The sequence below is a fragment of the Myxine glutinosa genome, chromosome 6 (assembly GCF_964187855.1).
Source record: "Myxine glutinosa chromosome 6, kmMyxGlut1.1, whole genome shotgun sequence".
Lineage (NCBI taxonomy): Eukaryota > Metazoa > Chordata > Myxini > Myxiniformes > Myxinidae > Myxine > Myxine glutinosa.
The window spans coordinates 155,176,568-155,198,079 of record NC_136266.1 but is presented as its reverse complement, the minus strand read 5'-3'; the positions used below and the strand labels follow the sequence as shown (position 1 = coordinate 155,198,079).

The 21,512-nt window shown below is 44.2% G+C and overlaps 3 protein-coding genes across 15 annotated transcripts in view; 1 reads left to right on the top strand and 2 right to left on the bottom strand.

The window, feature by feature from the left end:
• The window catches only part of LOC137428919 (adenine phosphoribosyltransferase-like), a 90,089-nt gene extending 88,775 nt beyond the window's left edge, over positions 1–1,314 (bottom strand). Inside the window, exon 1 of one of the 2 annotated variants that reach the window (XM_068118790.2) lies at positions 1,143–1,314. The gene's annotated coding sequence lies outside the window, so the exon portion shown is untranslated. Of the gene's footprint in view, positions 1–716; positions 819–1,142 lie in introns of those variants that run through there. The other variant, XM_068118791.2, reaches the window with a different exon arrangement.
• Positions 1,315–8,589: 7,275 nt separating this feature from the next.
• Positions 8,590–21,512, top strand: part of LOC137428924 (scavenger receptor cysteine-rich domain-containing group B protein-like) — an 87,424-nt gene continuing 74,501 nt past the window's right edge. For 3 of the 5 annotated variants that reach the window (XM_078780805.1, XM_078780803.1, XM_078780802.1), the window contains exon 1: positions 10,522–10,957. In XM_078780805.1, coding sequence (XP_078636931.1) covers positions 10,816–10,957 — 142 coding nt within the window. In that variant the 5' untranslated portion in view covers positions 10,522–10,815. Of the gene's footprint in view, positions 8,733–8,841; positions 9,337–10,521; positions 10,958–21,512 lie in introns of those variants that run through there. The other 2 variants (XM_068118798.2, XM_078780806.1) reach the window with 2 other exon arrangements.
• The window catches only part of LOC144892684 (uncharacterized), an 88,328-nt gene continuing 85,123 nt past the window's right edge, over positions 18,308–21,512 (bottom strand). For all 8 annotated transcript variants that reach the window (XR_013623898.1, XR_013623900.1, XR_013623899.1 and 5 more), the window contains 2 exons: positions 18,862–19,015; positions 18,308–18,467 (listed from right to left, as the gene is read on the bottom strand). Coding sequence is in view for 1 of the 8 variants with exons in the window: in XM_078780807.1 (XP_078636933.1) it covers positions 18,968–19,015 (48 nt within the window). In the remaining 7 variants the exon portion in view is untranslated. The remainder of the gene's footprint in view (positions 18,468–18,861; positions 19,016–21,512) is intronic.

Genomic DNA, 21,512 nt, shown 5'->3' with positions numbered 1-21,512 from the left:
CGTGTGTCACTCCTGCTACATGTAAGGAAGGGGGACGGGAGTAATATCAGTGGTAGAGGTATAATGTAGAAGTACAGGTGTATGCGGTAGAGGAAAATGTGAGGTGCAAGGCAGTACGCCAGCTCTAAGAAGGACAAGAGCCAGTGAACACAACAATCCTGAAAAAGTAGCCCTAACTTACCTCGCAAATAATTTCCAAAAACAGGTGTGAATAGTGCAAACAGGTGCAAAATGAAACGACAACAAATACAGCCCCAACGGTTGCAAAAAAGACAAAACATATAAAAAGAAATATCAAGAAATATACACCAACAACTGGGAGAATAACAAAAGAGCAGGAAAATAAAAAAAAGAATTGGACAAAGTGAGGATAGACAAAGAAGGCTCGTTGGAATGCTAAGAAATCAGCTCAACTGGGACAGAGAACGAATCATAATAAATGCCCAAGATCAAGTACACTACACCAATGGATTTTAAAAGATGGCGGGACTGAGCCAGACGGACAAGTGTAGATTCTGCAAGACAGAAAGAGAGTACTAGTCACCTGCTCTCGGGATGCAAAAAACTATTATCAGAACAACTTTACACACAATGTCACAACAAAGTATGCAAAGTGATTTATTATCAAATCTGCAAAAATTCAACATCCCAGTTCCAGAAAACTCATGGAAGCACGAACCAAGGGCAATCATTTAAAATTATGATGTCATGCTCACGTATGACCTGATGATTCCATTGAGCGTGAACATAGAAAACAAAGCATTCTGTCTGGCTGGACAATGTACTCAGAAACAAAAAGGAAAAGACAGTATTGCTGATTGAGATATCAGTACCCAGCGATTTGGACCGAAACAATGCAGAAATCAAGAAAATGACCAAATACCAGGAGCTCAAAAATGAGCTCAAGAGATCTTGGGAGCTGAAGATCATCGACATTGTACCAGTGATAGTTGGAGCAACGGAAATGATAAAGAAGAACCTCACTGAGATTTGGAAAACAATCCCTGGGAATATTAGCACAAACAAACGACAATTGGAGGCAATCCGGGGTTCGGTGATGATCCTGAAAAGAGCCCTCGGAACAAAATTCTGAGAGCAATAAAAATTCCACAGCTTATAGTCCATGGCCTGTGATTCCTTACCGAAGCAGAGGTGGACACTTTCAACCCTTGGAGGACTCCGTTCAACCTTCTGAAACCCGCAAATGGAGGTAACAACAAACGACACACGCACACGCACACGCCTGCAAACTGTGTAGTTTAACCTACATATGCACCTATGGACCCACTAATCTATCTATTTTGACTACACTACACTTATTCTTAAACACACATTCATTTTTATCGAAACACGCTGAAGGCAAATAAACACATTTTGTACAGATAAGCACACAAAGCAAAGCACATGTTTAAAAGCACATAAGCAGCACATTTACAACTCACTAAGCACATTTAACCACCTTAATATCTACATGGGGGTGGATTGGAACTGTTCAAACACAGCAATCACAGTTCATACTTCATCTCTGTCCATCTCTTTCCCACAGTTTAGACAAAGTAACAAAGTTTATGACAAAACAGGCTGGCATGGCTTTCAGTCCCACTGTATGGGCAAGCGGACAGGCAATTGTCTCTTCTATGCAGACATCGCAGGTGAGGGTCGAAGCTCTAAATCGCTCAACCAACCCATCATATTGACATCGTACATCATTTGTTTCTACATCCTCTAGATTTTTGTCCACGTCACTTTAGCTTTTTGTCCACGGAGGTTGGCATACCTTTCGCAACATTTTTTTTTTGAGAAAATTCACTTTGCCGACGCAGAAAAGTACAGGATGTGAGTGAAAGGATCTACGAGATGTGGATTTCCTCTTTTCATTTTTTTGGTATTTTCTTTTTCACAAATTATTCAGGTACTGTATATTCAAGATTCAAGATAATTTATTGTCCACCTTATAAAACATTTTAAAAATGTAACATTCACCTGCAATTCAATAACCAACTAGAAGGACACTCTTCGATGTCATCTGATATACCTCCGCCCACATTATGACATCATTATAATACTTGTACCAAGTTTAATTTAAATCCATTCAGATGTTCTCAAATTATCTTATTTTTACGTGACATGACCTCTGACCTTTGACCTCTTGACCCCCAAATTTAATCAGTTCATGTTTCCATCATACATACCTGCACCAAGTTTTAATTTCAATCCCTTCAGCAGTTCAGAAGTTATCACAATCTTACCTGACATGACTGACTTTTGGCCTTTCACCTCGGGACCCCAAAATCTAATCAGTTAATCCAGCTTGGAAATGTGGTTTTCCCAGGAAAGATCATGGCAGATAGTGAGACCCAAAAGCTTGAGCGACAGAACTTCTTGGAGAGGATTGTTGAGAAAGTAGATGGGAGGGTTGTCCAGTCGGTCCTTTCGGAGAGACATTGTAAGAGTGTGAGATTTGTCAGGATTGAAAGACATGTTCCACTTGTTTGACCAGTCTGTGATTTTGTCCAGGTCTGTAGAGAGTGAGGAGGCTGCAGACTGCCGATCTCAGGGATGAGGAATGGAGCGGCAGAGAGTGGAGTCACCAGCAAACAACAACAACGTGCATTTTAAGGCCATTTTCCCTGCGAGAGCGGGGGTTAGCCTTGCGGTCCCTATGACAATCTTCTCCATTTTGCCCTATGTTCTGCATCTCTCCTTGTTAACCTCCTTGCCCGCATTTCTTCTTCCACCATCTTCAGCCAAGTCTTTCTCGGTCTTCCCCGTCCTCTACTTCCTTCTACATTCATTTCCATCACTCTTCTCAACCAGTCACTTTCATCCTTCCTCAACACATGCCCAAACCATCTCACCCTGTTCCTCTTCACAGCATCAATCACAGGCTCTATTCCCATCATCTTTCGCAATTCATCATTTGTCTTCCTCTCTCTCAACGATACTCCACATATCCACCGAACAATTCGCATTTCCACCCTTTCCAGCCTTCGTTGCTGCTCTACGTTCATTACCCATGTCTCACTCCCATAAATCATAACACTTCTCACACATGCAGCATACACCTTTCCCTTCAGCTTCAACGACACTCCCCTCATCAGCACGCCACTCAGTTCCCGAAACTTCTTCCATGCACATCTCACTCTAGTAACCGTTGCCGAGTCTGATCCACCTTCTCCATTCAGCATGTCTCCGAGGTAGCAAAATGTTTTCACACCTTCCAGCTTCCCACCATCTCCAAGATCCAACTCAACATTTCCTCCATCTGCAGCTCCTTCTGTGCACACCTTCCACTTGAATGTAGCTGCCACACTGGTTAATGACCCTCTCAGACCACTACATTTTTGATGAACCCACTCAGCGCACATTGTACATTGAATGGAGTTCACTCCGACACCCTTCCTGCACACAGCACAGGGCCACTTCCCAGTTCTTTCCACCTCACCACATGCTTTACCACTTGCCATCACCTTCGTCTTTCCAATATTCACCTTCAGACCTTTTGTCTCTAGTCCCTGGTGTTGGGCTAGCGGCTAGGGTGCCGGCTTAGGATCCTCGGATCCTGGGTTCGGAATCCCGGTCAATCGCTGAATTAACGCCAGGGGGGTTGACTCAGCCTGTCATCCTTCCGAGGTCGGCAAATTGAGTACCAGTTCACTGGTAATTCCCTGCTTGTCGTTAAAGGTGGCAAAAAGGGTTGGCGTCAGGGAGGGCATCCGGCCGTAAAACATTGCTTCAAAAAGGGGACCGAAAAACAACAACAACCACAGTTCCCGAAAAAGGCCAACCCCCGCTTGCGGGGAAAAATGGCCTCTAAAGGTGTTTTTTTTTTTTTTAGACCTTTTGTCTCCATACAATCCTTCCACTTGTTCATCTTTTCCTTCAGTCCATCCATACTTTCCGCAATCAACACCAGATCATCTGCATACAACAACTCCCACGGTAAACCCTCCTTTACATTCTGAGCCAGCACCTCCATCACAACTACAAATAGTAGTGGACTTAGTACCGACCCCTGATGCACTCCCACCTTCACCTCAAACTCACCACTGTTCCCATCCTTCATCCTTAGAGCTGTGCGCGCTCTTTTGTACATTGCCATCACTACTCTGATCAACCATTCCTCTACTCCTAACTTCCTCAATGCCCATCACCAGCAAAGAGATAGAGAGGATTTTCCAGAGAGTCGGAGAGATCATTAATGAAGACCAGAAAAAGCACAGGGCCCAGAACACTGCCTTGAGGAGCTCCAGCCTGAACAGGAAGGGGAGATGAGAGAAACCCATTCAGGGCCACACGTTGACTGCGACCAGAGAGGACGTCCGCAAGCCATGTGTGGAGATTTCCATGGATACCATAGGAGGAGAGTTTGGTGAGCAGAGCAGGGTGCCAGACCGTATCGAAGGCACATGATATGTCAAGGGAGACAGCTCTGATTTCCTGTTTGGCATTGAGGACCTCCATCAATTGTTGAGACAAACTGTGCCCCCAAAATCTAATCGGTTAATCTTTACATCATTATACCGACTTGGCATTTAATATGGAATATTTTTATTGTGGGGGTGAACTTACCTTTCAAGATGTCTTAGAACCAAAAGTTCATTAGAATTATGTTGAAATTATTCTAGATTTTGTTAATGTGACCTTTAAAAGAAACAAAAATCACATTTGACATTTCGAAACAAATAAATTGATCCTTGAAAGTGATGTAAACTGATATCGAACTCAATTCATGGACAGTACTGTGTTAAACTTCTGTACGTTTTCCAGAAGCATCTCTTTATTTTGCACATTAGCCAAAATTTTTTTTAACAAAAACAAAAGTTACATTACGACTGGGATTACGGACAGTAAAATTACAGTTCAGTACTTCGTGTAACCCCCACGAGCATTCAGGAGAGCACGTACACGTTGAGGCATGCTGTTCACGAGATTTGCCAAGGTTTGGACAGGAATCGCTTGCCATGCAGTGACAATAGCCTGCTGCAATTCAGGCACAGAGGTCGGTTGCTGGTCCAAGTGGTCGATTTGACGCGTTAATTCTGCCCACAAGTTCTCTATCGGATTCACATCCGGGGACATGGCAGGCCACTCCATATGCTCTACACCACGGTCAGCAAGAAAGTGTTGGATCATGCGAGCACGATGAGGCCGTGCATTGTCATCTTGGAAGACAAAGTTTCCGCGAAAGGCTGCACGAGCAAATGGAAGCAATGTTTCTTCCAGAATGGCCCTGTACTTGAACTGGTTCAGGTTTCCATTCAAAACAACCAGGTCAGTTTTGCCCCCTGCATGAAAAGCAGCCCAAACGGTCACCCCACCACCTCCAGCTTGGACTCTTGGCACTATACAATCTTTGTTGTTGGCTTCATGCACTTGTCTGCGCACTCGGACGCGGCCATCTTGACGATAGCCCAGAAATCTAGACTCGTCACTGAAGATCACGTGATTCCAGTGTCCTGGCTGCCACTGACGGTGCTCTCTGGCCCACTGCAATCGGCGCTGGCGGTGTTGTCTGGTCAGGCGTGGCTTTCTCAGGGGACGACTGGCACGATAGCCTGCTTGAACCAGTCATTGGTTGACTAGCCTTCTGGATACAGGCACATGTGTCAGTTGCTGCCACGCAGCCCATAGCCGATTAGCTGACTTGGTACGGCCATTGCGGACTAACCGGTGCAGCTGGCGTTCATCCCTCCTTGTGGTTCTGCGGGGACGTCCTGGCCTCGGTATTGGAGTAGGGACACCCCTCTGAGCATTTCGTTTCAGGATCTTTGACACCTGACCTTGAGTGATGCCATACTGCCGAGCAATAGCACGCTGTTTCATGCCGTAATTTCGTAAAGCCACCACTCCATGACAAACAGCATTGTCGAGTTGACGGACCATCTCCAGAGGAAGCGGCAATAACTTTTGGAGACGTGCAGCAGTTGTTTTCCACTAATACAGAACGCAACAACCCTTGTATACCCGACTGTGAATCCAATCATCAAATGCACCTGTCCGTACATTTTGCCACGCCACCTGTGATATAATCCTGTTTTTGACTTCTTGCTGCGACAGACAATCAGTGACATGGTTCTTTTAACAAATAAATCACCAAAGTGTAAAAGAAACTCACCAGATTGATATACTGAGTTAAGAAAGTAAACCCAAGTCAAGAAAAAAAAAATATTCCATATTAAATGCCAAGTCTGTAGATACCTGTACCAAGTTTTAATGAGATCACTTCAGCAGTTCTCAAGTTATAGATATATTACAGATTTTGACCTCTTGAGCCCAACATCTAATCAGTTCATCTTTACATCATTCTACATAATTATACCAAATTTGGTCAAAATCCTATCACTGGTTCACAAGTTAACAGGATTTTTACCTAACATGACCTCTGACCTTTGACATCATGACCCCAAAATCTAATCAGCTCATCTTTACCTCATTATACATACCTGCACCAAGTTTAACTAAGATCCCTTTAGCCATTCTCAAGCTATCACGGTAACGAAAACCTATCTCAGACGGACAGCCGGACGGACAACCCGAAAACATAATGCCTCGGGCGACGTTCAGTTGTCTACAAAGAAATTGGACAGTTGTGCAATGAAATTACTGATGACGTCGATGTTTGATAAGCTCCAAATGGGCACCATTTCGCTCACTGCAGAGGACAACACATCGAGCAAAGTTCTTGATATCATTTGTATGCACTGTTATCAGAATTGTCCTATAGTTTTCTTTGATGATGTTGATCTCTCGAGGTGTCCACGATATGGCGTGTCAATGATACAGATTCAAGAAATTTGTTAGACAAACTCTCCCTTAAGTCAGTTCAGACCCCCTGAAAAATGAAAGATATTGAATGAAAACTGTGAAAGTTATTAAACTCTTCCCTGGGCCGACCCACCCACATCACCCTGTAGTTTCTTTACATTTTCTTTAGACAATTTACCAAAATCGTGTTCGTGTTCAAAACGTGTTCTATACTAATTAGCATGGATACTCAGTCATGGTGTCCTGCTGAGCGGCAAAAAAACATTTATAATGTCTTATTGACATTAAGAACCATCAATTTCAAATTGTCACAGTGCATCGACAGGAATGCCTTGACATGCATGTTTACCCTGCGCTCGCGAAGCGAAAAGCGCGGTTAAGCATTCAAGTGTGTACGTGTGCCGTACGTGTCTACATTTTAAAAATCCATTTTCTCGGCAACCGTTGGTCCGATTGACACAAAATTTTACCATAGGAGCGCCTCCACCTGTATAAGTTTTTATTCATAATTATGATGTCATAGGTGACGTGATACAGACGCCATCTTGGAAAAAGTCGAAAAAGTTGCACCTCTATATCACCGAAACCACTCCCTGGAAAAAATTTAAACATGGCGCATTGTCAAGTACTGCCCTTGGGAATAAGATATGTTAATGATGATGTCATCGGTGCCTTCGTTATGACGTTATAATTCGACAAGTACAACACTTATCCGATCATTGTGAATTTTTTTTTTCTCAGCAACTGTTGGTCTGATGGACACGAAATTTTCACCATAGGAGCGCCTCCTCCTATAGAATATTTTAATGCTAATCATGACGTCATAGGTCATGTGGTACAGGCGCCATCTTGGAAAAACCGAAAAACGTTGCACCTCTATATCTCCAAAACCGCTGCATGGAAAAAATTGAAACATGGCTCATTGTAAAGAACTCCATATGAGGAATTGGTGTTGTTAACGATGACGTCATTGGTGCCATAATTATGGCGTCATAATTCGACAGGGACAACGCTTAGTCTGATCAGTTTGAAATGTATTGAGCGTGATATATGCAACAATTATATGAGAGAATATAAATTTATGATGTAATCGCTCACCTGGTCTGGCAGCCATATTGGATCAAAGAAAAAAATGTTCAAAAACAGAAGAGTTGACTCGCAACAAGTTGACTGCGCAAGGTAAGTATTCGATGAATACCATCGTTTTCTACTGATTTTACCTCCACCACCCTAAGGTCGTGGAGGTTATGTTTTCACTATCTGTTTATTTGTCTGTCTGAACAGGATATCTCAAAAAGTTATGGATGTATTTCGATGAAACTTGGTGGACAGGTGGGGTGTGTGACAAGGACGAATCGATTCCATTTTAGTGAAGATCTGAATATGGATTCGGATTCGAGAATTATTTAATTTGGAAGTGATTCTTCAGCATTGAGTGATTGGGCTAAGACCGATACATAGCAGGATATCTCAAAAAGTTGTGGACGTATTTGGATGAAACTTGGTGGACCGGTTGGGTGTGTGACAAGGACTAATCGATTCAATTTTATTGAAGATCTGAATATGGATTCGGATACGAGAATTATTTAATTTCTAAGTGATTCTCCACCATTGGGAGATCGGGCTAAAACCGATACAAAGCAGGATATCTCAAAAAGTTGTCGACGGATTTGGATGAAACCTGGTGGACCGGTTGGGTGTGTGACAAGGAAGAATCAATTCGATTTTGCTGAAGAAGCGAATACGGATAGAATAATTATTTATTTTTTAAGTATTTCTTCACCATTGAGTGAAAGGGCCAAAAAACGATATATACCATAATGTATCAAAAGTTGTGGATAACAAAACCACGTGGATGAGTTGGGTAAGTGACAATAACAAGTCGATGATATTTTGGTTCAGGTCCAAATCCAGATCCGGCCCATCAGTGGGATACACACCGTAAACTGTTCAGCCTGGTGAAGGTATGCTCTCTACCGAATGCGCTTCTAGTAGTTTTTTCTGCCATTGATTTTTTACCCTTTTTTTCGAGTTTTTCGACTCCCCCCACCCTACCCTTTCAAAAACCTGGATTAACCTGAACTTTGAACTTGATGAGTCTGAAACCACACCGTCCCCAAACCCACGGTTTGAGAAAGAAAAAAGTTTGTGACAATATTATTCTGATAACTTTGAATGCATTCCTTTTAGAAGCTGCGGAATCGTTTCAAAGGGCAATGGAGTGTCTCTTTACCTGAGGATGAAGGAATTGCAGAGAGGCCGCTGCCAGTAGAGTCCAATTGCAATGCGAGTATGAACAAGTGCTGAATGAGCGCATCGCCTGCACCCCTGCGTGTGCAAGCGATATCTCCCATTCCCATTGCTCTTCTCACGATTCTCAGGTCCAGAGCTCTTGTACGAGCACCACGTCCAGCTGCCATTGCAACCGAGTATAAAGAAGCCACCATGTGCTGGTTATGCTTTTTGGGGTGTTTTTTTTTCCACGGCTCACCAGTTTGAAATGCACTACATTTGTTGATTTGATTCCACCAGCAGAATGAGAAAAATGGACATGTCACTAACGATACGGTGGGTAACATATTGTCAATGTGGAGTGTAAATGCATCACTTTAAAAAATTTGTTTACAATCAGCTTTTAAAATAAAATAGTGTATAAATGCATCATGTCCGATTGATGAATAATTCCCATGTCCACTTGTCCTCTATCACTGTGATGCTCTTACATTCTAACTCTGCTTTGCTCGACCATGAGACATCATTATTATCTCCAGCACGGAAAGTGCATGGACGTTATGTTTTCACCCCCTCTCTGATTGGCTGTTTGTTACCAGCGAAAGTTAAAGATCTTTCAAATATATTGGTTGGTCTTGTGTGTTATTCTGCCTGTTTGTTTGTCAATTGCTGACATGTCACAATTTTAAAACGATCTTTGGAAAACCTCACCAAACGGTCGACCTGGTCATAAGGAAGAAGCTTATTGATTTTAAGGACAAAAGGTCAACATGGGCCAAAGGTCAACAACTTCATCAAATTTCTAAAATTGTCAATTTTCATCCGATTGACATTAAATTTTAAAAGGATTTGCATATCAGGTCACTGAATTCAACTACCAATTATTTTTGAGGTCAACGTAGGCCAATAGGTCAACATAGGCCAAAGGTCAACAACGAAGGTGGAATTTCTAAAAATCCTCACTTTTCCTCCGACTGATTTGAAATTTGAAGAGGATTCGTACATCAGATTACTGAATTGAACCACAAATTATTTTTAAGGTCAACATAGGCCAAAGGTGAATAACTTATTCGAGGGATTTCACAAGTATTGTGCTCTGCACGACATATTTCTTGTTTGTTTGTCTGGTTGTTTGTAAACAGGACATCTCAAAAAGTCGTGGATGGATTCGGTCAAAATTTGGTGAAAGTGATCGGTGTGTGACCAGGACGAAATGTTTAGATTTTGGTGAAGATCCGGACACTAGAATTTTAGTGATTTTTCACCATTGAAAGATAGGGCAAAAAACGACATAGAGCACAATATCTCACAAAGTTGTGGACGAATTTGGACAAAACTTGGTGAAAGTGATCGGTGTGTGACCAGGACGAAATGTTTAGATTTTGGTGAAGATCCGGACACTAGAATTTTAGTGATTTTTCACCATTGAAAGATAGGGCAAAAAACGACATAGAGCACAATATCTCACAAAGTTGTGGACGAATTTGGACAAAACTTGGTGGATAGGTTGGGTGGGTGACAAGGAAGAATTGTTTCAATTTTGGTTAAGATTCAAATCTGCATTCTAGAATTTTAAAGTGATTCTTCACCATTGAGTGAGAAGTAAAACGGATATATAGCACGATGTCTCAAAAATTTTGGAAGCCTTTCGGAAGCCATTCAATGACGACCTTCCCTCCAGGACTTCATCCAGGCATTGCAGCTACATTTCTTGTTTCCTTTCTCATCCCGATCAATGCATAAGTTTCAAATTTGTACAACATTTACGAAAATTAAAAAATGCAAATTTAGTTTTAAAAAAATAGCAAAAAATAAATGTCTTTTGAAATGCATTGTTTCTCTTTCCAGAAGAAATGCAGGGTGAAAAAAGCACGAAATGAGATGACACAGCTCATGTTCTTCTTCGCCATGTTCTTCACTCCAGCGAAGAGTCACTCAGGACTCTGCCCACCCCATGGTCAGTAATCAGTTTACTTCAATGCCCTCAAACAAAGCAATCTTTCACAGCTTTTACAAGTTGAGTATACTGGAATAGAATTGTATTAACAAAACAGTTATATGCATATTATAAGTGTTCTTTTTACACTGTATTTGTTGCAATCGCCAAATTCCATCTCATTAAAAATATTGAAATTATTTTATATGGAATAACTTCTATTTTACAAACTCACAATAATTATAGCTGAAGGTCGGCGTCCATGTTAACTAATCTGCAGAAAGCAAGTGAAAGGCAAAAAGAAAGCTACAACGGCACATTAAAAAAAAAAATTTTAAACAAGATCGAGGCTCATGTTAGAGCTAACATTAAACACAAAAAACATAAATGAACACATAAAACATATAATAAAGGGAGCGGGAGACAATATGGGGAGAGAGAGGGAAGCACACAAGCATAACAACAGCAGAGAACAGGGACATCGGGACATCTATGGAAGGGAGAGGGCTGGGGAGTGGGGACGGGGGATGGGGGACGGGGGGAGGATGAGGGGGAAGGGGTACACGTTATAAAGCAAATTAATACTACTAGGAATTGCAGGAATGAAGTCTAAGATTGAAAGACTTGGATTTGGGGTGTATTAATGGGGGTAGAAAAAAATCAAGGGTTTGGATGGGGGAAGATAAGAGATGGTGGTTAACAGCTGTTTTAAAGACTTGGAGGGAGGAGTGGGATTGAAGGGAGTGGGGGAGTTTGTTCCAGAGGCGGGAGAAAAGAGGAATGAAAGCGTGAGGGTGAGCAGAGAGTCTTGCTCACGGGCCACTTTGTAGAGCACATACCTCCGCCAAGCTGGTTTATTTTCTATCCCACCAATAGGTCAGATCTGGATTTGGATCTGGACCAAAATCGAATCAGATCGTTCTTGACACCTATCCAACTCATTCACCAAATTTCGTCCGAATCCGTCCACAACTTTTTGAGATGCCACACTATATATCGTTTTGGCGCCATTACTTAATGGTGAAGAATCACTTAAAAATTCTCGGATCTGGATCCAGATCTTCACAAAAATCTTATCAATTTCTCCTCGTCACATACGCAACGTGTGCACCAAGTTTCGGCCGAATCCGAGCACAATGTTTTGAGATATCGTGCTCACTGTCAAACAGACACGTAGACAAACAGGGGTGAAAACATAACCTCAACTACCTTTGGTGGCAGGGGTGATGAGAATCGCTTTTGGCGATTGCCAGGTTGGAGGTGGAGATCGATGCCAGGTTTGAGGTGGAGATCGATGCCAGGTTGGAGGTGGAGATCGATGCCAGGTTGGAGGTGGAGATCAGGTTGGAGGTGGAGATCGATGCCAGGTTGGAGGTGGAGATCGATGGCAGGTTGGAGGTGGAGATCGATGCCAGGTTGGAGGTGGAGATCGATGCCAGGTTTGAGGCGGAGATCGATGCCAGGTTTGAGGCGGAGATCGATGCCAGGTTTGAGGCGGAGATCGATGCCAGGTTTGAGGCGGAGATCGATGCCAGGTTTGAGGCGGAGATCGATGCCAGGTTTGAGGCGGAGATCGATGCCAGGTTTGAGGCGGAGATCGATGCCAGGTTTGAGGCGGAGATCGATGCCAGGTTTGAGGCGGAGATCGATGCCAGGTTTGAGGCGGAGATCGATGCCAGGTTTGAGGCGGAGATCGATGCCAGGTTTGAGGCGGAGATCGATGCCAGGTTTGAGGCGGAGATCGATGCCAGGTTTGAGGCGGAGATCGATGCCAGGTTTGAGGCGGAGATCGATGCCAGGTTTGAGGCGGAGATCGATGCCAGGTTTGAGGCGGAGATCGATGCCAGGTTTGAGGCGGAGATCGATGCCAGGTTTGAGGTGCAGATCGATGCCAGGTTTGAGGTGGAGATCGATGCCAGGTTTGAGGTGGAGATCGATGCCAGGTTTGAGGTGCAGATCGATGCCAGGTTTGAGGTGGAGATCGATGCCAGGTTTGAGGTGGAGATCGATGCCAGGTTTGAGGTGGAGATCGATGCCAGGTTTGAGGTGGAGATCGATGCCAGGTTTGAGGTGGAGATCGATGCCAGGTTTGAGGTGGAGATCGATGCCAGGTTTGAGGTGGAGATCGATGCCAGGTTTGAGGTGGAGATCGATGCCAGGTTTGAGGTGGAGATCGATGCCAGGTTTGAGGTGGAGATCGATGCCAGGTTTGAGGTGGAGATCGATGCCAGGTTTGAGGTGGAGATCGATGCCAGGTTTGAGGTGGAGATCGATGCCAGGTTTGAGGTGGAGATCGATGCCAGGTTTGAGGTGGAGATCGATGCCAGGTTTGAGGTGGAGATCGATGCCAGGTTGGAGGTGGAGATCGATGCCAGGTTGGAGGTGGAGATCGATGCCAGGTTGGAGGTGGAGATCGATGCCAGGTTGGAGGTGGAGATCGATGCCAGGTTGGAGGTGGAGATCGATGCCAGGTTGGAGGTGGAGATCGATGCCAGGTTGGAGGTGGAGATCGATGCCAGGTTGGAGGTGGAGATCGATGCCAGGTTTGAGGTGGAGATCGATGCCAGGTTTGAGGTGGAGATCGATGCCAGGTTTGAGGTGGAGATCGATGCCAGGTTTGAGGTGGAGATCGATGCCAGGTTTGAGGTGGAGATCGATGCCAGGTTTGAGGTGGAGATCGATGCCAGGTTTGAGGTGGAGATCGATGCCAGTTTGGAGGTGGAGATCGATGCCAGGTTGGAGGTGGAGGTCAACGCCAGATTTGAGGTGGACGTCGATGCCAGGTTTGAGGTAGAGACATCTGCTCATTTAGTGTCTTCTTTGAAGGGCCCAAAATTAAAGGTATTAAGTGTACAGCCAAATCTTCATTGGTGTCATTCCGAAATGGTGGTGCCTCATTAAGTTTTTGTGGTCCTGCTTTTCATACAGAATAGGCTGGGGTACAACAGGATCAGTGAAAGTGATGCCCACCAGAAATATTCCAACAACTTGCCAGTGACATAAAACATCTCGTGCAAATATCTTTCAGATGTGAACATCATAGGTTTTTTAATCTGGCAAATGATTTTCATTTTAATGACTTGAATGCAGACCTGCAAGTTCAAGTTGAGCAGTTTCATCCTCCAGCTTTGTATCTGCACTTATTGAGGTGGCAATAAAGTTTGTGGTTATAAAGATTCAGGGTCAAAATACAGATGCGACGAGACCAGTGGTGCATCATGTGAGTGGATCTCAGGAGATCTCTGTTGAAAGTGGGAAAGAGAAGGAATACGTACCCAGCAGAGTACTGAAGGTTTTCTTTGTATGGAGTTTGGGGAATTGTTGAATGTGATGCACAATTATTTTTAGCGACAAAGCAGTCGTACACCTCTGGGTACCCTGAAAGGAAAGACTATGTGTTGGGGTTGTTTAGCACATAGACATGCATGTGGATAAATTGTGCTCGGTTTAAAAAGAGATGTGGATCAGTGAATGATTGTGAGTCAAGAAGACTGTCACATGTCAGCTTCACCAGGGATGGTGATGGGATCAGTGAATGATTGTGAGTCAGGAAGACTGTCACATGTCAGCTTCACCAGGGATGGTGATGGGATCAGTGAATGATTGTGAGTCAGGAAGACTGTCACATGTCAGCTTCACCAGGGATGGTGATGGGATCAGTGAGTGATTCTGAGTCAAGAAGATTGTCACATGTCAGCTTCACCAGGGATGGTGATGGGATCAGTGAGTGATTGTGAGTCAAGAAGATTGTCACATGTCAGCTTCACAAGGGATGGTGATGGGATCAGTGAGTGGTAGACCAGCAGGAGCAAGAGCTCCCACACTGCTTAGTGAGAGTGAGAGGTGAGAAATCAGAAATAGCTGAAATAATGGAGCAGATGCCAACTGGCATCGATGATTCTGACTTTAATAATTGAGTGGTTGTTGTTGGTGTTGTTGTTGTTGTATAGCCCCGGACAGTTCTCTTTAACAAGCCTGCTGCACGGAGACAGCCGATCCATCTCGCAGGAGCAACCCAGACTACCCCCACTTCCAGGATGGTGTACCTCCACCTTCACAAAGTCAGGGCCACGACAGAGTTAGAGAGAGTTAGAGTTAGTTAGAGGGAGAGAGAGAGTTACAGAGAGAGACACAGAGACACCGAGAAAGAAAGACAGAGGAGGAGGGGAGGGAGAAAGGGGATGGGGGAAGAGAGACGGGGGAGAGAAAAGAGACAGAGACAAGAGGGAAAGGGCCATGGGGACCGATTGGCACTCTGATCATGGCGGCGCTGCCCTGACGAATCCGGGCAGCAGGGAATAATGGGGAAGATTTGCCCCCGACTTGCGTTGTAATTGAGTGGTTGAGTCCCGTTGTGTGGTTGGTTGGTTGGTCAGTGAAGGAATGTGGTGTGGAGGATTGAAAGAAAGATTGTATTATGGACACAGTGGCCAATGTGTTCAGTGCTCTCTGAATTGTTCAGTGGATCTTGAGAATCCTTGGACCCTCAACTGGAACAGTAACACAAGGATTTGTGGGAGACTGACCATGCCCGATTATGGGGTTTCTGTCAATGATTCACAAACTTAAGGGAGATTCCCTTATCTATCAGCAAATTAATGATTCATATTCTCCCGGTTTGAATTATTGTTGTCCTGAACTTGCATTCATGATATTGGATTAATGCTTACTCCAGCCTGATTGTCATACTCCGTTGTGAATTGGTGGGCCTGTGTCCAGCCCCTCCTGTAATGTTAGGTATAGTTATGCATTTGGTCTGCAGCTCTGGTGTGTGCTCATCGACAACCCTATATTTGTGTACAAAAATCGAGGCTCATGGAAGAGTGATAGATCCCAGTATGGCAGAGAGGCCACAGCTGAATGCAAGGAAGGAGCGAAAAAAGTAGAGAAAGAGAGCTACTCTCAGGAGAGCCAGGAAACAATATCTCTCTACTCTCAAACCTGTCTCCCTCTTCCAAATCCTGGTGGTGTCTGGTCAAATCTGTTTCTGGTGTTTGTTCCCCCTCCATCCCCTCCCTTACCTCAAACGGCTACACAGTTGACTCCGCACATGAAAAAGCTGAATGCCTCAACTCTGTGTTTGCCTCAAAATCTTGTGTCCCAAACCCGTCTCTGGACCCACTGTACCCAGTCGTACCCAGCTGCTCCTGGACTCTGTGTCCTTCCCTACTGAGAAGGTGGAGAAGTTTCTGTCAATCCTCGACACTGACTCTGCAACTGGACCAGACGGCATCAGCCCACGGGTCCTAAAATCCTGCTCTGCTGCTCTTTCACTTCCTCTCTCTGTTCTCTTCACCCTCTCTTTTGCTCAAGGTCATCTGCCATCTGCTTGGAAATCAGCCAACATTACCACTTTACACAGACAAGGTGCAAAAACAGATCCTTGCAACTACCGACCAATCAGCCTGCTCCCAATCACCAGCAAAGTCATGGAATCCATCATTGCTTCAGATATCAAATCCTTCCTCTTCTCCAATGACTTGATCTCTGATTATCAATTTGGTTTCAGACCAGGTCACTCTACTCTGGACATGCTGCTTCTGCTGTCTCAACAACGGATGGAGGTCCTCAATGCCAAACAGGAAATCAGAGCTGTCTCCCTTGACATATCACGTGCCTTCGATACGGTCTGGCACCCTGCTCTGCTCACCAAACTCTCCTCCTTTGGTATCCATGGAAATCTCCACGCATGGCTTGCGGACATCTTCTCTGGTCGTAGTCAATGTGTGGCCCTGAATGGATTTCTCTAATCTCCCCTTCCTGTTCAGGCTGGAGTTCCCCAAGGCAGTGTTGTGGGCCCTGTGCTTTTTCTGGTCTTCATCAATGTACTCTCCGACTCTCTGGAAAATCCTCTCTATCTATTTGCTGATGACTCCACTCTCTGCCGCTCCATACCTCATCCCTCAGAACGGCAGTCTGCAGCCTCCCCACTCTGCAGACCTGGACAAAATCACAAACTGGTCAAACAAGTGGAACATGTCTTTCAATCCTGAAAATCTCACACTCTCACTATGTCTCTTCAAAAAGGCCGTCTGGACAACCCTCCCATCTATTTTCTCAACAATCCTCTCCAAGAAGTTCTGTCACTCAAGCTCTTGGGTCTCACAATCTGCCATGATCTTTCCTGGGAAAAACACATTTCCAAGCTGGCCTCCAAAGCCAGTCGCCGAATGGGCATTCTCCGTCGTGCGAAGTCCTTCCTTGGAACACCTGAGCTCCTCACCAAATACAAGGCTTTCATCTGCAGCTCAATGGAATACTGCTCTCCCCGCTGGGCTGGTGCTCCTGCCTCACACCTAGCTCGGCTGCACGCTGTTGAAACCAAAGCTTTCAGAATCATTGGAATCTCCCGCGATGAAGCTAACTCTGAGGGCCTTTCACTCACTCACCGCAGGCAGCTTGGTGGTCTTTGTCTTCTACAGACTCCTCTCCGGCCTTGCTCCCCCAGCTCTCTCTGTGCTCTGTCCCCCCAATATTCCTTCAGGTCGCACAAGATCTGCCTGCAACCCTCTTATGGTTAAACTACCAAAATCAAGACTCTCTGGTCACCTTCACTCTTTCATTCCTCTTTTCTCCCACCTCTGGAACAAACTCCCTCACTCTCTTCAATCCCACTCCTCCCTCCAGGTCTTTAAAACAGCTGTTCACCACCATCTCTTAACTTCCCCCATCCAAAACCTTGATCTTTTCTACCCCTGTTAATTCACCCCAGATACACTTTTCTGAAATACCGAATTCTTTCCTAGAAGTCCTTGCAGTGTCCAAGTGTTTTTTTTTACCTCTCCCACCCCCCACCCCCCTTCCCACACCTCCTCTCACCCAAGCCATCTCCTTCCCACGGATCTCCCGATGTCCCTGCTCTCAAATGTTGTACTTGTGTGCTTCCCTCTCTTTCCCCATCTTGTCTCCCACTCCCTTTATTTTGTCTTATGTGTCCGTTTTTTTTGTTTTGTTTTTTTCATTAATGTTAGCTCTAACACGAGCCTCAATCTTGTACACAAAAAGAAAAAGAAAAAAGGGGGGTCTTAAACCAGCCACCTTAACCATATGTCACCATGCTAATTTGCATGGATTCATTGTTTCTTTTTAATTTTCATCTTTGCATAATTTTCCAGAAAGAACATTACATATGTCAGAAATTGAACATTACATTATGAAGGATTAGTCGATTTTGATTTTAATCACCAAAGCTATCCGAAACAAACACGACCGCCATGTCGTTGATCTTGGAATCGACTCACATTCTCGGCTCTCTCTTTCACGATGATAAATATGCGCACCAGGTGTCAGATTATTTGATCAGCTGATGTGGATTAGAATAACGAGAAGTGGATTAGAACCCAGAGTAGAAAACTTTGATACTCATGAAAATGTAGTTACAATATATAAAATTTTATTGAGAATTGAAAAAAAGCACATTCAAAGGAAAATGAACTCTGCATTAAAATAAAATCAGTCTTCGTCATCAGAATATTCACATCTGAAGGGACGTCACACGGGGCTCCAGCATCGATAATTGCAGCCATGGCACCTGCAATGGTATAATAATCAATCTTTATTGTCCCATATTCAGGGAAATTATTCTTTGGTGACTCCGTAAGTTGGTGACACTGTAAGGTGACACCGTAAGTATAAGAATCTGAATCAATACCATATATTGCACAACGCACCCTTCCTCGCCACACCCTCTCAGCGATGTCGCGCGGCGAAGGATACAAGTTAAGAAAAGGGGGAACGGTACTCAGTTTTTACTGCATTTGCTTTCTTGTTCGTTAAAAGCCTGGGTGACGTCTCGGGCACTTTTTGAGCTGAGAAGCTGATATTTGGATACAATAGTGACCAAGTGCTTTGGCAAGTTCACACAAACTTCGGATGCATTTATTAAGATTGGCAAAGAAACCAAAATTATCAAATTTCGTAATTACCTTTCGTGCATGCTCATTTAGTGTCTTCTGCTTCTGCAACTGCAATTTTCGTAATTACTCTTGCGCCCACCATCTCTGTCAGCACTGTATCTCAGCCACGATTTGATTACGTCCTCACATTGAGCTTCAGTAACTGAAGCTTTTCTTGCTGCAACTGGGAAAAAAAATTGATATACTAAAGTTTACACACATAAACTTGTACAAAACCAGCACTTGCATGTGCTTCGACCTCGTATTAGTCCAGGAGCCCGGGGTGATTGTTTTGCACGGAATGACCCATTTGTCTCGCATGATTTTTTTTCATGAAGGGGTCCCCATAGAAAAGTGCAGTCTTAAGGTTCCTGAGCGGTGGGTTAATGTATTTGGCCCATACATGTGTTAACTGCATTGGTGGTGGGTTTGCAAAAGTTCAACATCACAATGTATGCTCTCCTGACCCTATACATCATTCAAACCTTACAATATTTACCTCCGCCACCAAAGGTGGATGGAGGTTATGTTTTCACCCATGTCTGTCTGTTTGTGAACAGGATATCTCAAAAAGTTGGGGATGGATTCGGACGAAATTTGGCAGAGAGGTAGTGTATGTGACAAGGACAAAATGATTCGATTTTGGTGACGATCCGGATTAGATTTTGTTCCTGCTCGTATAATTTTTCAAGTGATTCTTCACAATTGGGATTATAGGGACAAAAACAATACATAGCAGAATACCTAAAAAAAGTTGTGGACAGATTTGGGTGCAACTTGGTGGACAGGTTGGGTATCTGACAAGGACGATTTGATTTTGGTGAAGATCTGAATATGAATTCGGATATGAGAATTGTTTAAATTTTTAAGCGATTCTTCACCATTGGGAGATAGGATCAAAACTATACATAGCAGGATATCTCAAAAGGTTATGGACGTATTTGGACGAAACCTGTTGGACAGGTTGTGCGTGTGACAAGGAAGAATCGATTCGATTTTGGTGACGATCCGGAACCGGATCGAGCTAGTTGAATTTTTAAAGTGATTCTTCACCATTGGGAGATACGACCAAAAACGATACACAGCAGGATATCTCAAAAAGTTGTGGACGGATGATTTTGATTAAATGTGATTCTGTATTGTGATTTTCCGGTCTACTCTTGGATACAAAACAAACTGTTCACCTGGCGGAGGTACGCTCTCTACTAAGTGCCGTTCTAGTTGGTAATACCAGCACTGTAGTTACTGTAGTAATACCAGCATCCACACGTGAAACCAAATTGGATTGATAACTCATAATTTTGAAACTGTATGTATTTCATTTTCTGAAAATGGTAAAAACTACTTTCACCAACGTCACTTCCTTCAAGTTTGAGTGAGTGACACATACAAGATGCGAGTCTAAACTTCGTATTATTTATTCAGAAAACTGGGCCAACAGAACTGTTCTTGGCAAGAAGGTAGAGAAGAAACGGATCCATATACCAGCTGATGTCGAACCTCAAGTGGCTTTTGTGGACTTCATGTTCTTCATCAGGACCAGGAAACGTGAAAGAACGCTGATGATACAGATGTCTCATTACTGCCTCTGTACCACGTGTAGAATACTCTTACTGACCAGGTGACTATATCTGGATATGGGGCTCGACGGTAACAACAATCGGCGGCTGGTCAATGTAGCTCGGCTAGCAGACGTCTTGGGCCCAACCTTGTGCACCGCAGAGCTCTCATACCACGCCTTTCACCGGCGGTGACTTCTCAGCAGCTTTCAGTCACAAGGATACAGCACAACCATTTGATTTGATGGACTGGCACAGACCACATGCTTCATCTTTGGCTGTTTTTGGCCAATCAGCTACACTCACACCAGACACATTTCTTTGCTTGGAGAAGTATTTAAAACAACAACAACAACAGGCATTTTAAGGCCATTTTCCCTGCTAGAGCGGGGGTTAGCCTTGCGGTCCCCATGACAATCTTCTCCATCTTGCCCTATTTTCTGCATCTCTCCTGGTTAACCCCCTTGCCCGCATTTCTTCTTCCACCATCTTTAGCCAAGTATTTCTCGGTCTTCCCCGTCCTCTACTTCCTTCTACATTCATTTCCATCACTCTTCTCAACTAGTCACTTTCATCCTTCCTCAACACATGACCAAACCATCTCAACCTGTTTCTCTTCACAGCATCCATCACAGGCTCTATTCCCATCATCTTTCGCAATTCATCATTTGTCTTCCTCTCTCAACGATACTCCGCACATCCACCGAACCATTCGCATTTCCACCCTTTCCAGCCTTCGTTGCTGCTCTACGTTCATTGCCCATGTCTCGCTCCCATAAATCATAACACTTCTCACACATGCAGCATACAACTTTCCCTTCAGCTTCAACGACACTCCCCTCATCATCAGCACGCCACTCAGTTCCCGAAACTTCTTCCATGCACATCTCATTCTAGCAACCGTTGCCGGAGTTGCTTGGAGAAGTATGTACGTGCTATATATGTGGAACCCAAATGCATCCGTGTGAATGATGCTCGTTTTTTCCTGCTGAATAAAATCATGTCACCGGGTTTGCGAAGTAGCTCATTTCAGAAACTCAAGGCAGCGGATCCCTATCAGAAGGTGCTGCGTACAAACTATGTGACATACCTGTGGAGGCATGCCCATCTACCAACTCCGAT